Below are 14,916 nucleotides of genomic sequence, written 5' to 3'. Positions count from 1 at the left end.
ACCAGTTTTATTGGTACAACCTTTGCTTCCCTCTATTTACAATGGATCACCTCTTATGAGCGATGTTAAAGTCGTCCAATCGCACCAAAGGTCAGGATTTCTTCGCCAATCTTGTTTCAGTGGGGGCGGGACTTAATGGACGTTTCCTCTTGTATCGTTATCAGTATCATCATCCCATGGACTGACTTGTTTGTTGTCGGGCAAGATGGAGTTCCTTTTGGGGAATCCTTTCACTACCCCAGTGGGGCATTGCATTGGTGAGCAACTAAATATTTTGTGAACCGCAACATGGATGTTTCGGCATACATGTCTTGGAATCGTGTCCATTTTGTGTGACAGTCCTGTACGGATTTGCTACTTTAGCATGCTAACGTCCCTGAATGAGTTCTCTACAGCTGGAGAGTTGCCGTTAGCCGCCTAGCTAACTAGCTGTTACGTTGATATCTTCTGTCACTGCGCTAGCAATGGCGTTAAAAAAATAAAATGTGTACTTTTTGTCACTCCGGCCCTAGGTTCGTGTTAAAAACATTAACGAACAAAACTACTTCTATCTTTAGGGCAGACTTAATAGCTTTGTTAGCTAACACTTAGTTAGCCACCAGTTATCGTCAGACAGTTGGTTTTAAGCTGCAAGATGTCGTAATTTTAATTGAATAACTACTGCGCGTGTTTCAGAGAGAGCCACTGATGGCTCCCTGCAAAGCGAAGACTGGACCCTCAACATGGAAATATGTGACATCATCAATGAAACAGAGGATGGGTGAGTACCCAAATCAGACAGTATCCATATCCTGTATGTGTAGTGGTGTAATTCAGCCATTAATGTTGTGTTTACATTATCAATTCCTGCAAGAAGATATTGAAATAGTCATTTCTTTCCCATAGTTTCTGATCAGTGCCCTAGTAAAAGACCTAATGCTGTTTGAGGTTGTTACAGACAAGGCCCCACTGCTTATCTCATTGCTCCAATAGTCTTGTGGTGTATGGCTAAAGCTGGTGTGTGAAGTCCAAGTCTTGTTTGATTAGTAGGTTGTAAACTGGCTTAGGCGGGGCCTGTCCAGCATGTTGTACTTTAAATCAGCAGTCTTGTCCGTGGAGAATGCGAGGGGTGCCACACACCCACTGTTTCAGATGGAATCTGTTAAAAGTTGTCAGAGTTAATTATTTCTATCGTTTGGAAAAACAATCACCACACTGATGACAAGATTGTGAAAAGTCAAAGAATTATTAACATATGGCTTTTGTATTAAGCTTACAAATTTGAGCTGTTGTGTCTGATGGATTGTCGATATCTCTGAGAACGCTACTTAAAGCCTTCAGCTGTTATCTCCTTGATAATTATGTTTCTATTAGTTGTCCCATAACTGCTTTTAAAAAAAAAAAGAAAAAAAACATAATAATACTGCAGTTTTCTATCTTTGTGTGTTTGATGTGTCTGTACTCGTGTGTAGGCCCAAAGATGCCATTAGAGCAGTCAAGAAGAGATTAAATGGCAATAGGAACTACAGGGAAGTGATGCTGACTTTAACGGTGAGTTAAAATGGGATGCAGGAGTGCAGCTATTCATGTTATAGTTCTAGAAATCAAACGTGAAATAAAGTATATTTTTTCTGGTGTTTCACTCATGATATTGTAGTATCAAGGGCAGATAACTCAGGGACGCTCAATGGTCTTTACGCAATTTGTATTCACATTTTTCAGCACCAAACTGTTACCATGTCTGTAAGGGAATTTGTTTCACGGTTTTCTGGGGATTGGTATGTTCTGTAAGCCATTTCATCTCTGCATCTTTCAGGTTCTTGAGACATGTGTGAAGAACTGCGGCCATCGTTTTCATGCTTTAGTGACTAGCAGGGACTTCGTAGATGGCGTACTCGTTAAGATTATCTCCCCTAAAAACAACCCGCCAACCATCGTTCAAGATAAAGTACTCGCCCTGATTCAGGTAAGGTAACAATACAACTGAATGATATGTCTTATCATATCATAGCTTATCACGAAGCTTGATGGAGCCCTGCCATGGATTTATGTGTTTTCTCTTTTAATGATGTAAGAGCACAGACATTTCTAACTGAGTCAGTCTGGGTGGCATCAGTGTTTATCAGTGTGGTGGTGTAGCAGTTCAGGAATTGGCCCATCTTTCCCAGGCTGAACCTCAGGTAAACCACAGTGTCTCCAAGGCTTCAGGCAGCAGCAACTCGAGTTACCTGTTCCCAGCTCAGGTTACTCTGCAACATTCACACGGGCTGCTCTTGTTTCTACCAGAGACACGGTGTGAGGCCAGCACACAGCATGCTGTCAGGAGGGGTGTGTTTTAGCTGTGAGGGACACAGAGAGAGTCTAATTGTTTTTAATTTATCTAGTCATTTGACAAACAGGTTTGTAACAGGAGTATCAGCTGGGAAAACGTTGTGAGAATATTTGTGATGTTGCAAACCCTTCCCTATCACGGAGCTGGAGTGTTTTTAATGTGTGTAGTTCAATGCAGAAAACCCAGTAAGGAAACGAATGGGCTGGATTAAGCAACTCTTTTTCCACCTGTCTTATCTCTTAGATGTTCACGTGTATTGAGGTTACCCACAAAGCCCTCAGAACACTTACATGTAGGATATTTTCCACCAGTTTCTGAGTGTAGGGCTGGCGTAGGCTATGTGTTGCTATTAGCCATAATACAACCAGAGAAAGTTAACCGGTGTGAACTGAGGGGGAAAAAAAAGTATTATTACGCCTCCTTCAAAAGGCTCATCAAGTTGTGTTTGATCTGCCATTTTATTGTGTGCTCGAACACTTGAAATGGCGTGCGGTTGTCTGACTGATTGTATTCACGGTAGACAAACAGAAATGCTCAGGGAACAGGCTCTTTTCAATACTCTCAAATCACTTTCTTTGTTTGCTGCGGCGGCGCTCCCTTTTACCCATTTTCTTTTTTTCTTTACTCTCTTCATTTTCATCCCTGTTGTTCTTTTAACCAATTACTTACTCTGCATTCTTCAGGCATGGGCTGATGCATTCAGGAGCAGTCCTGACCTCACGGGTGTGGTTCAAATCTATGAAGAGCTAAAGAGAAAAGGCATCGAGTTCCCCATGTCAGAGTTGGAGACCCTCTCACCTATACACACACCTCAGCAGGTAGGAGGCATCATGCTCGACGCTAAAGTTTCTGTGTAAAGAACCAAGCAGAATATGATCATTCTCCTCAGTAATTTGGCACATAAGATTTATCCCATCCTTGTGTGTTGCTTTTAGGCGACATTTGCTCCAGAGGGCGACTCCACCCTGCATAAGTACAGCAGCACCACTCAACCCAAGCCACAACCCGTTCCACCAGCCTACACCGCCACTCAGGTCCCTAACATTCATGCCTCAGGATCCATCAATCCTACACCTGAGCAGGTACAATGATACAAACACAACACGTGGTTTAGTTATTTAGTCCCATACTAACTCTTAAGGTATTATGTTCTCTTTGGTTCCAGAGGTGTCACACAGGGCATGTGGCAGAAAGTAGTGGTGCATTGTCTCCTTCAGCCAAGGCTGTGAAGATGTAAAAGCTTTTTTGGCTCTGTTATGTCTTAAGAACAACCTTGTTTGGTTGGATGATGTGCTCTGCCAGTGATGATAGACATATCCTTGACAGGACGAGATTTTGAATTGGGGTTAACACATGCTGCATGTGGAATGTTCCCACTGGACTACTGATCTATAAGACTTTGAGCTCACTTGCAAGAGGCTTTCTCTCTTCAATTGTGAATTGATATTAAAAGCTGAACTGAAGAATGTGCTTAAAAATGTTTTTCCATGAGAGACTGGAAGGGTGGTCATTTTGGGATGGGAGTTCTGCCTCGTGAAGCACGCCCTTTGCGATCTTTGCCTGCCTCTGTGGTCACTTGGTGACATTTTGTTAAGTTTGGCTAAGAATGATTTAAAACTCTCAAATCTTACAGAAAAGGGAAATGATGGAGAGAGAGAGAGAGAGAAAGAAAGAAGAGCAGCCTGACTGGGAGTAATTGAAAAGGAATAGTATTTGGGCAAACTAAGCAAGATAAACTGGACACACTGGGCTGAGTTACTGCCTCGAATGCACCACCCCTGCTCTCATGACCTAATCTAATAACCTGCGCAAGAGCTGCTAATTAACAAGTTGGTGTTGGAGAAGTCTGATTCCTGCAGAATTCCTATGGAACGCAGCAGCAGCAGAACTCAAAGCCAGAATGGAGCAGACCCAGCCTAAGCTACTTTTCAGGCTTAAGTGATGTATATACCACAGTTCATTGTACTTAGCTTTTATGTGCGCAGTAATCTAAGAGGTCTTTATTGTTATAGGAATTTGTGAGATAAGTGTTAACTCGTGTGTGACATGCTATCAGTTTATAGCGTCTGTTCTGTACACGTCTAAATTAACTGCACTTTTATTTGCCATTAAAAAAAGAAAACAAAACAACTACAGCAGAAAGCAGTTGGCAATTATTTAAAGGGCTAAAAAAAATGATTGTTCAGTTATTTTTGTTTATACTTTTCTCGCACCACTGCTTGGCCGTGACCGTCCAGTCCAATACTGCTAAGATAAAAGTTTGATTCCATTTTCCTATCCAATCAGTGAAATGCATTAAAGATTAATTTAGTTTTATGTCCTCCAGATCATCCGGCTACGCAGTGAGTTGGACATTGTTCGTGGGAACACTAAGGTGATGTCAGAGATGCTGACTGAGATGGTGCCAGGTCAGGAGGACGCTTCAGACTACGAGTTGCTACAGGCAAGAAACCCCCGCCCCGATCTGTAAAACAAAACTAACGACTGGTGTTTTTCCTTTTTAAAGCATCCAGTAAATCCGTATGTAATGTGGCCATTTGTGTTGCTTAGGAGCTGAACAGGACCTGCAGAGCCATGCAGCAGAGGATAATGGAGCTCATCTCCTGTGTTTCCAGTGAGGCAGTGACTGAGGAGTTGCTGCATGTCAACGACGACCTCAACAACATTTTCCTCCGTTACGACAGGTCAGAAAATACATTTTCTCAACAATAAATGTGAATGGTGTCCTAATAAGTGCAAGCATTTAAATTATCCACAGAATCTACAGTCTACTAGTTGATGACAGTTGTTTCTTCACACTTTTTTTTTTACATATATTTATGTAGCCTCCACTCTTCCTCAGTATTGCAGACGTATCCAAATACACTTTTGATATAAATGCAACGCTTGCACCCTCGCTTATTTTTGGTGGGCAGCAGCACACGCATCTTGACAATGACGGCGGCGCGTGTTTGCAAAGATGAAGGAGTTTTGTGTGTGCTTCTTTCATGTCATGCCTTTGTTGCTCCAGGTATGAGCGGTTTAGGTCTGGGAGGTCCTCAGCTCAGACTGTCAATAATGGGGTGAGTCAACGTTTGATACTTTGAGTGGTGAAATATCCATTTCTTGCATCCTGCTAAAAAAAAATCCTTGATTATCTCTCGGAATCTTCTCAGCTGTAATCCTGCGTGTCCTTGTGTTTTTTGTTTGTTTTTTTTCTGCCTATGTTCTCGTATCCTCTGGTCTCTGCACCTGCCATCGTCTGTTGTGTTGACTCGCACGTTACGCTGCTGGTCATTACAGCGTCTTTCTGCTGTATGTTCATTGACTGTCGGCTGTTTGCCAGATATACAGGCCTAATTAAATGGAAACCCAACCAAGACATGCGTTTACTTTCATCAGCGAATGTGACATTTGTTTTCACCTCCTTCGGTTGCATTGTGATGGGAATTTATATATATTTTTTTGCTATTCAGTGAAGGAGATCTGTTTCGTCCAGTTCAGGGTAACATTGATTGCGGTTATAAAGTCCACTCTCTTTATTTCGGGGGGCTCATGTACTTGTGTGATCCATTCCATACTCGAAGACATTCGCAGCCCACTGTGAGTTTAGGAGCTTGTCATGTTTGCTCAAAAAGGATGTTGTAGTAATTATTGGTTGAATTGCATAACGGCAGGGAATCGGTTTCTTGGGATACATATCATCTAAATTATTATTATTTTTTTTTAAACAGCTTCTATTTGATGTGCTTTCTAAGAGCTGAATAAAAGCTGCCACCGATGTGTTTGTTGCCGCTGCTTTAACAGTTGATTGTGCTGCAGCTGCGGACCGTAACGCTCTTTCTTGCTTCATGTTTTTGTCAGTTTTCTGTTGCTTCCACCTTATTACAGATTTAAAAACCTGTGATAAGTTGGAGCATCCCCACTTCCTCATTGGGTTTCCAGCTTTTTTAGGCATGGTATATCATCCATAGTTATCATGCCATTTCACTGTGTCTCTGCACTGGCATGTTGATGGTATTCACTGTCTCCTCTTTTCTGTTCTTTTCTGTTCTTCTGTTGCTGTGGCTAGCTGAGACAGGCAAGTATGGAAATATTGTCAGCCTCCCTAAATGAGCAGCGTCACCCCATAGCGATTGTTGAAACATGGCTAAGTGATATGGGCTCATTCTCCCACAGATATTATCACCCTATATGGCATGTTTTGACTCTGCAGCCCCCGATAGTCACTGATATGAAGAACTCGAAGGAGACGTCAGTGACAGATGCTTAAGATGGCTCTAAAGGGAACATGTGCCCTGAGTCACTGTCACGTTGCTTCTGCATTATCCCAAAGATTCGATCTCCCCTCCTCCTCCTCCTGCAGTTTCTGCCTTCTTAAGGGGATTGCTTTATGTTTATGGAGAACCAACGCTAAGGGAATATCTCCCATTACTCACAACACATCGAGAATTTGTTGTCAGTTTGTCCGTTTCCTGTGAGCAAGTCCTTTTGAAACCTTCAGTAAATACGTCTCTGTAATGAAACAGTCCTCTTGGACCCCCTTAAGAAACACCGTTACAGAAAGGGAGTTGATGTCCTGCAATCCTCAGTCACAGACATCGCCATGCTCTCCTGAAGCTAACCAAGTTTGTCAACAGCGTGCATTTGCTTGTGACACACCACACCTTCCCTCCCCTCCATGTATGTTTTTTTTTTTTTTTTTTTTTGTACCGCATAAATAAATATAAATTTTTTTCCCTTTCATGTTCTTTTAAACATATTCAAGGATTTGAATACTGTGTTACCCTGCCTTTCCCTTAGCCTCCCACATAAGGATTTGTTTAGCAGAAACCCTGAATCCTTCTCTTTGCTCCTACAAGATATAAGAGCAGTATTGTGTCATCATTTCTCACTCATCAGGTCCTCAGCGAAGCCACAGAGGACAACCTCATAGACCTCGGCCCAGGCTCCCCAGCGGTGGTCAGTAACATGCCAAACGCAGCTCCCACCACCTTACCCCCCGCAGGGGGGCCCTCCTCCCCAGCCACTTTGGCCTCCCGCCTGGCTGTTCTAGGTATGCAACCTTGATATTATAAAAATACAAATTTCTCTCTCCATGCAACTTATGTTCAATATCAGCAACCTCAATTAAAAAAAAAACAACACAATAATATTCTCAGATGTGCTTGTTCTGCTGGTTCACAAAACCGTAGTTGAACCTAATTTCAAGCTAGAGACTTAATTTGAGGCTAAGAAGTTAGTAGTTGGAGTTGTGATAAAATTGTTTCGCCAAAAAAATTCACACGGCAGAGCTTTGTGTGACAGTGGTAAAGTAGAAAGTTGTTTTTTTTTGTCTCCACCTGCTGATTCTGGTGTTTCTGAGCTGCTGTCATCCTATCCTGATTCCCATCCACCACAAAAGATAGACAGCAGCTCACTGTGTTACATTTTAACCCAGTAAAACATCCTCAGAGATGTTCAATTCTTCCAGAGCTCTTTTTTTTTTTTGCTGGCGCGAGGGGAGCTCATAGATGTAACAAAATGGCCCAGACTGCTGATTTTTAACCCAAATTGATTGCAAATTTCTCCCTTTGATATAAAATTGAACGGCTTTCTGCGCCTGATGGATGTAGATGTCCATCCTAAATCTGACCGGCGTTTGAATCTAAACCACACTCTTAATTCAGTGTGAAAACACCGTGTGTTTCTCCCCTACAGACATGGGTGCAGACAGTGTGAGCAGTACCCTGAGCTCTCTCTCCACCTGTAAGCCTCCACCTGCCCAGGACGACTTTGATGTGTTCGCTCAAACCAGGACCGGAGCCATGTCGGAACCACAAAAAACGTAAGAATGCGCCGGAGACCTGTTTTTGATTTCTATCCGGGCTCCTCTCGAAAAAAGAACGGGGAGATTTGTCTCGGCTTTTAACCTTTTTTGTCGTTTTTTTTTTTGACTGAACAAACAAGGAGAGCAAGAGAAACAATGCTCCAAACTGTCTGTGTCTTGTCTCAGCACTGCAGCAGAAGACACCACCAGTGGCCCTCCTCCCACTCTGGATGTCGTGCAGCCAGCTGCAGGAGGGGTGAGTCTCTTTGGAAAGTCGAGCTATGATTTCTAACAGTCATAAGCGCTTTACTTTACTTTATGTGTGGGTGCTGTGTGGCAAGCCATTTAAAAAAAATAAAAATAAATCTTGACACGTGTGCGCTTGTCCTGCTGGATGCCACTAATCTAACAAATTTAGAAATAAATCTGTCTCGTCTTTATTTAAGGCTCTGCAGTTCTATGAGAATAGTTTGAATATCCAGCTTACTGCGAGACTAACAAGACTCGTCATGTAGTGATTTTGGAATGAACTAGTCCCCGTGCTGAATGACAAACATTGCCTGCTCTAATGGTCGGCGTGGCGTATTAATTTCTGTGGGTTAACTGCCTGGGGTCAGTGGGTGAAGCTGTTGGTTTGCCTCTGTGGTGTCAGATATGATTTCTCTTGCACCCATCTTCTCCAGCGTCACACCGCATCCTCAGCACCATCTGCATGTTTGCCGGTGTGTGGAATTTGTTTTTAGGTGACTTAGAACGCTTGCAGCCTGCTCAGAAGTCAGCCATAGGTGTGTGTGTGTGTGTGTGTGTGTGGTGTGCCACGTCATCGACAACAATTGTTTCCTGTTGTTTCATTTTTAATATCTGTTTGGTTTACTTAATACATTCTTTGAGTTGCATTCGAGTTAACCCTGAAGTTCGTTGAAGTCATTTTTTCTGTTGTGTTTGGGGCGGGTTTGGCTTTGTTTCGTTTTGTGGCCACCTGTGGTGCTCTTGACGCTGCCCCTAATGGTGCCGGACGTCAGCCCTCTGTCATGGATGACATAGAGGAGTGGCTATGTACTGATGTGGTGAGCCCATCATGATTTTTTTTTTTTTTTTATCTCTGCTTGCGCTTCTTTCCTTTATCACCCCCTTATATCCCCCTCATCTCTTTTACTGAATCTTGAAGCTTGAGAATAACATCATGTGTCACATTTCCTCACTCTGTAATGAATCGCACATTTCTACCCTGGCTCAATCCAAATCTACTAACACTTTTGTTGGGGACATGGCTGTTCCGAATGAGTATGAAGTCTTCAATAATAGACCTGATGCTAACACTGATAGAGTGGACATTCTTGATCATTTGTTGTATGTCCATTTGTGCATCAGGTTTTTTTTTTTTTTTTTTTGGACTAAACCGAAACATTTGGCTTGCCTGAGGTATCCCACAGCTGAGTTTATAATGTAACTGAAGAGAAAAAGGTGCATACACGTGTGGCTTAGAATGAGTTGTAAAATATCCGAAGACTTCATGCTCATTTTATGCAAATTTTGCATCAGTGAGGAGTGATATTTACTGTACTGGTTGGGAAACTGCTTCCAAATTTACAGTTCCTACTTTAAGTGACTCATCATGACAGGTTAGTGGCTTCTTAATGTGTGATATTTGTTCAACTGGTGCATGTTTGTGGAAAAGAATACGAAACCCTTGTTTAAATTGCTGGTTTTGGGCAAATACAATGGATCAAAATTTGGTTTCTGGTGGTTTGCAGTGGGTATCAGGTAATCAGATCATACATGTAACTTATTTTTCTTTTTTCTTCAATAGAAAGGAGATGAAGGCGAGGAAGGAGTCACCAGTGAAGGTCAGATCAGAGAAATCTGCTGTTGCTCCAATTTGCCCTGCTGTCTCCAGCCACATCTTGATATTTTTATCTCACTTTTTTTTTTTTTGCCTTCTCCCGAATTCATCCAGAGTTCGACAAATTCCTCGAGGAGAGAGCCAAAGCTGCCGAGATGGTCCCCGGCCTGCCGTCGCCCCCGAGTGGCAACCCGGGCACGACGCAGGCAACCCCCAGCAAGAAGAAACCAGAGAGACCGGAGGACACTTTGTTTGCCATGTAGACCTGTCACCTTTGACCTCTTGATCCCCAGCCTTAGACCTGACCAGCTGAGCAGCACCATCCGAGGACAGACTGACTGGACTCAGATATACATCCACCTGCACTCTAACTCACTGCAACACTACATTACAGAGTTTTGTACATGCGCTCCTTATTCGACAAAAAAAAAAAAAGAGAATGATTAACGTCTTACTAGAAAGGGAAAACCAACCAGATGGCTTATTTAATTATGCTGGCAGATGACGGCTCTCGCCTTCTACAGCGAGGCAGCCTGCTTGCTTGTTTGTGGGTAAAGAATCCCATTCGACCCGTTGTGGACTGCAGAGCTTCATGTTGCAGCTAATTCTGATCAGAGCAAGTAGTTTTATTTGAAAAAGAAAGAAAAGATCAAGAACTTCTCAAATTAACAAAGGTTTAATATTATTATTGTCATTTTAGTTTTTATTATTAAATAAAACCCTATGGAATTCTTTTTTTCTTTCAGAATGATCAGCAGAGGCACTGATCATACCTGCAGGGGTCTTGTTTTGCTGTTTGAGTCTCTTTTGCAAACCTTGTCTTGAGTTGATTTGTAAATCTGTAAATGGCAAATGTCAAGTTTATTAGTTGTGTGTATATTTAAGCTGCATATATGAGAGAGACGGTAATTTAATGCAGATTTTTGGAGAGAGTTTATGTTCCACTTGCTTTGACAGTAGGGATGTACGTCACTATCATGTTTAAAGGGAAAAAAACAAACAAAAAAAAGGGAATTTAGCTTTTGTGATTGTCATCAAACACTCTTGTACCGACTCTGGTATTTTTGCCATCAGCTTGATCTGCCTCGTCGAAGAATCTTTGACAAACCAAGTGCAGTGTTTGATGGTTTGCTGCTCACGAAAGATTAATTGAGATTATTTTGCAGAGATTTATCACCCAGAAGCTGCTATAGCTGGATTCTATCATCTGAGCAATGCTGCGTAGTTATTCTCATTTATGTAATTGTGTTTAAGCTGATTTTTCTAATACACGAGTCGAGCTCGTAGGGAGTTCAGAATCACTGTCGGGGGCGATTTTAGTAGCTGAAGAGACACATGCTGTTATTTGTGAGTCTTAACTCGGTGACTGAAGGGTTTTAATCTCTCTGAGTAGATGGCGCTGTATGTTTTGTTCTAAAATTGAGCTTAGAGGACCAAATGTGTTTTATTTCTGGATATGAAAGGGCAATTTTGCATAATTTGTTTGTTGACACGTGTCTTTGATTAGAAAATTCCCAGCTCTATTCTCTGGATATGTCATAACAATTCAGCCTCACACTACAGGAGCCGTTTTCACATTATTTTGTGCATTAGTTTTCTTTTCTTTTTTTCTTCTCCCCCGCCTGACATCTTAAAGGCCCGACCTTTCGGCGTGACATTTGTTTTTGGAAATGAGCTCGCCGCAGACATAGTGCTACAAATGAGACATATCGCTCTTGACAACAGTAAATTCAACAAGCTCGAAACAAGCGTGCACTTTGACGGCTGCTGTAGCTTTCAAGTCCGCTAACACTTAACCAGCTGTAATTAATGAGTTGAAGCGCTTAAGCGGAGGGGTAGAGGTAATTTATTCAGCACTATTTTTTTTTATCAGTATTTTAAACTGCTTTACTTCGCAAGACAAAAATGGGGAAAATGAACTGTTTATGAACAAAATGAGAAATCGTCATAACGTGTGTTTGTATGTGTGTGTGTTTTAGTATTTTTGGCTTTTGTTGATGATGGTTCAGACTTTCCTTTTTTTACACATCGCTGCTGGTAATGCATCTTAGTTGTTATGCTTATGTTTGTTGGTTTTGTGGATGCCTGTTGGTTGAAAGTGTGCAAACAGTAACACGGTTTCTAAAGGAAGTCCATCTCTCGCTGTAAAAGACTGACACTAGTGTTCTCATTGATCTCATGAAGGATTCACATTTTAATGGAACTTTTTTGTTGACCAGTTGTTAACATGCCCCGACGTATGTAACTTACTCAGGGGGCACTTTTGACAGAGAATCATCGTTGCACATTTGAAAGGGAAATGCCGTTTCTCCTTCGGTCTTCTTGTTTTGCTGGTAAATGTGTGGTTGTTCTGTAATGCAGAAATGTCTTGTCTGGGTGGAGTGGTAAAGAAGCCTCCAAATGGGTTTCCACAGATTGCTCATTGATACCCTGTTTGGTACAGATAACTTTGCAGAGTCATGTCGGACTTGTTTTGCAGGACAAATCTTTGTACGTCTGTGGATTGGAACAAAAAAAGATGCTGTAAAGGGAGGCTGTGCTGTATGACTGCTGATTCCTGAGTTGCCTCATCTCTCATTTCTCTTTGTGTTGTTGGACTTATGCATGATCTCTCAATAAAAATTAGCAGTGTGTGATCCGCATCCACGACTTTTGTCTTTATTTTATCATCTCGCAGCTCGGCAGCATGCTGCCACCACTCATGTTCTCTCCTTGGCGATCCAACTTGGCCTCGCTCCTCTCGTGGTAACGGTTAGAGTTGACCTGTAGTAAACCCTTTTCATTTGCCTCACCCCCACTTTTCCCTGGAGGCTCTGTGGGCCCCACAACAGGGGCTTCCCCCATTGGTCGTCAGGAATCACCTCATCCCACAACATGGCCCCCTTGTATTCTGCTTTAGTGACTAGACTCGTTTTCCCAGTCAAGAAAGAGGGGCGTGTCTGTCAGACGGTACGTTGGAATACACAGAAGCCCTGTGAGTCGGTGTGGCATTTCTAGATGCTGACTTTCTTGTTTTGTTGCCTATACTCTCATATAAGAGAGCTTCCGCTGGATTTATCTCTGAAAACGGTAAACGGACGCTTCTGTATTTTCCGTTAGATCACAGAAGATTTTGAATGAAATACCATGATTATGCAGAAATTAATTCTTTGTAATAGAATGTATATCATTTAGCAGGAGAAAAACTGTTAATTGTAAATGCAAATCAATAGGTTTTTACAACACCATGGTGCAAAACCGCCATGTGCTGCTTACAGAATGATGCCACTGTTTGCGTTACAGTATACTAAAGCTAAGAATAATGTCTCCTTCAGAAACCGATTGCACATTAGTCATGCAGTTCACTTTGCTGTTTTAACATTTTACAGATGCCTAACGGTGGAAACTGGTGGATCGCTCATGAAGGAGCAAGAATGTAGCGTCCACATTTCCTTGGACTCATTTGCCAAAACTTATAGCGTTTCAAGTCCCCCCTCTTCGAATGCACTTAGCACACCCTGGTGGCTGCGCTGTGGAGCCTGATGGCACACATGTCAGAGGTCAAGTCGGGTGAAAAAGAAACATCAATGCATCAGTAAGACTGAGACAGAAACAGACAGATGTATCTGCCATACACCTGCATGGACACAACCTCCCTGGTTTCGTCGCCTGCCAAGTGTATCAAGTATTTGAGACCAGAGCTGTAGTGCATTGTAGTTGCATTGTATGTTATGCCGACAGTGCAATGGATCTGCTCTGCAGCACAGAACTTGGTCTAAAGACGACTAAAGAAGAAAGCATGAATACTTGTTGAACAAGCATTTTACATGAGTCATATATTCAGCTCACCAGCACTGGGATGAAAGTTGTGGCTTGTGGTGGACAGCTGCGTGATTAATACAAGAGAATGCAGAAACTTGCATTTTCAAATTTCTTTTAGATAACAGATGGCTATAAATCCACTTACACCCTGCTCAATGTTTTTATTTATTTTGGAATGAATCTATAGATGCATGGAACACCTTGCACTGCCATATCAATAACGAAAAGATGGAAAAGAGGAAAAGATGTCATGAATATTTTAATGCTCTAGAGCAAAGGTTTAGGCACCCTGCATGGTCAGTATCAAATAATATCCCTTTTGATGAGTATCAATGATTTTTTTGCCACCTAAAACAACACAAATCCAGAGCAAATGCTATACTTTGCTCACACCTCAGGACACCATCCGTTTCTCCACAGCTCAGCATGCTCCGTCTGAGTACTCACAAACATAAAAGAATATATCCCTTTAACTATATCAGACAGGGAAGAATCTTGTTTTGTTTATTTCATTTTTAGAGTACATTATTGTATTTTATATTTTTCTTTGTAAAATATTAACTGTAAATTTGTGAGTGTGAATGTGAATGAATTGTAGCTTGGATTTATTTTGAAAAACAGTATAGGAGGCCAAACTACTGTAAATCTACAGCAGTTAGTTACAGTGCAAGAGAAAAGTATTTGCTATCTTCCTGTAGCATCGTACCAAGTACTTTGCAGCTTTTTAGAGGAGCCTGCTGATTGCCAGGACAAGGTTAGAAGACTTGGGATATTTTAAGAAGCTATAATCTCAGAGCTTAACATTTTTTGAGATCATTTACCTAGTTTTCTTTTCTGCTGCAAAATTGTGCAAAGAAAAAATAAAATTAAACTCTTGCTTAAAATGATCAAAAGAAGATTTATACTTTCTACCTTTGGAAGATTGGTTCATCTATTCACTGAAACTGAAATGTAACCAGACATGTTCATACCGCCGTGCTATACATAATCTGTTTGTGTTATTGCCTATTCGTGCTTCCAACTAAACCTTTAACACCTGTCAAGAAACTTCCCTAAAGTTGGCATGTTTACAACACGAGAACTGAAAAATTTCAACAGATTTCTGCCAGATGTCTGAGTTACAATTTCATTTGAATGTCAAGCCCTTTTCTTTATCAATTTCCTTTACACAAT

At 41.7% G+C, this 14,916-nt stretch overlaps 1 protein-coding gene across 2 annotated transcripts; it reads left to right on the top strand.

Annotated features, from left to right (window-relative positions):
• The first annotated feature begins 18 nt into the window (after nucleotides 1-18).
• Nucleotides 19-12,584, top strand: tom1l2b (target of myb1 like 2 membrane trafficking protein b). 2 transcript variants are annotated; one of them, XM_072373383.1, is made up of 15 exons: nucleotides 19-257; nucleotides 676-760; nucleotides 1,452-1,530; nucleotides 1,796-1,945; nucleotides 2,995-3,129; nucleotides 3,247-3,393; nucleotides 4,638-4,754; nucleotides 4,862-4,995; nucleotides 5,322-5,373; nucleotides 7,193-7,346; nucleotides 7,991-8,117; nucleotides 8,286-8,355; nucleotides 9,122-9,166; nucleotides 9,910-9,946; nucleotides 10,057-12,584. In XM_072373383.1, exons 1-15 carry the CDS (start codon nucleotides 206-208, stop codon nucleotides 10,203-10,205), a joined length of 1,533 nt encoding a protein of 510 aa, XP_072229484.1. In that variant the 5' UTR covers nucleotides 19-205; the 3' UTR covers nucleotides 10,206-12,584. The 2 variants fall into 2 exon arrangements, with proteins under 2 accessions (XP_072229484.1, XP_072229485.1); XM_072373384.1 differs by lacking the exon at nucleotides 9,122-9,166.
• Nucleotides 12,585-14,916: the final 2,332 nt, after the last annotated feature.

This window comes from Leuresthes tenuis, unplaced genomic scaffold (genome assembly GCF_036924035.1).
Source record: "Leuresthes tenuis unplaced genomic scaffold, fLeuTen1.0.hap1 SCAF_20, whole genome shotgun sequence".
Taxonomy (NCBI): Eukaryota; Metazoa; Chordata; class Actinopteri; order Atheriniformes; family Atherinopsidae; genus Leuresthes; species Leuresthes tenuis.
The sequence above is the reverse complement of the archived record's forward strand: the minus strand, read 5'-3'. Positions and strand labels throughout refer to the sequence as shown.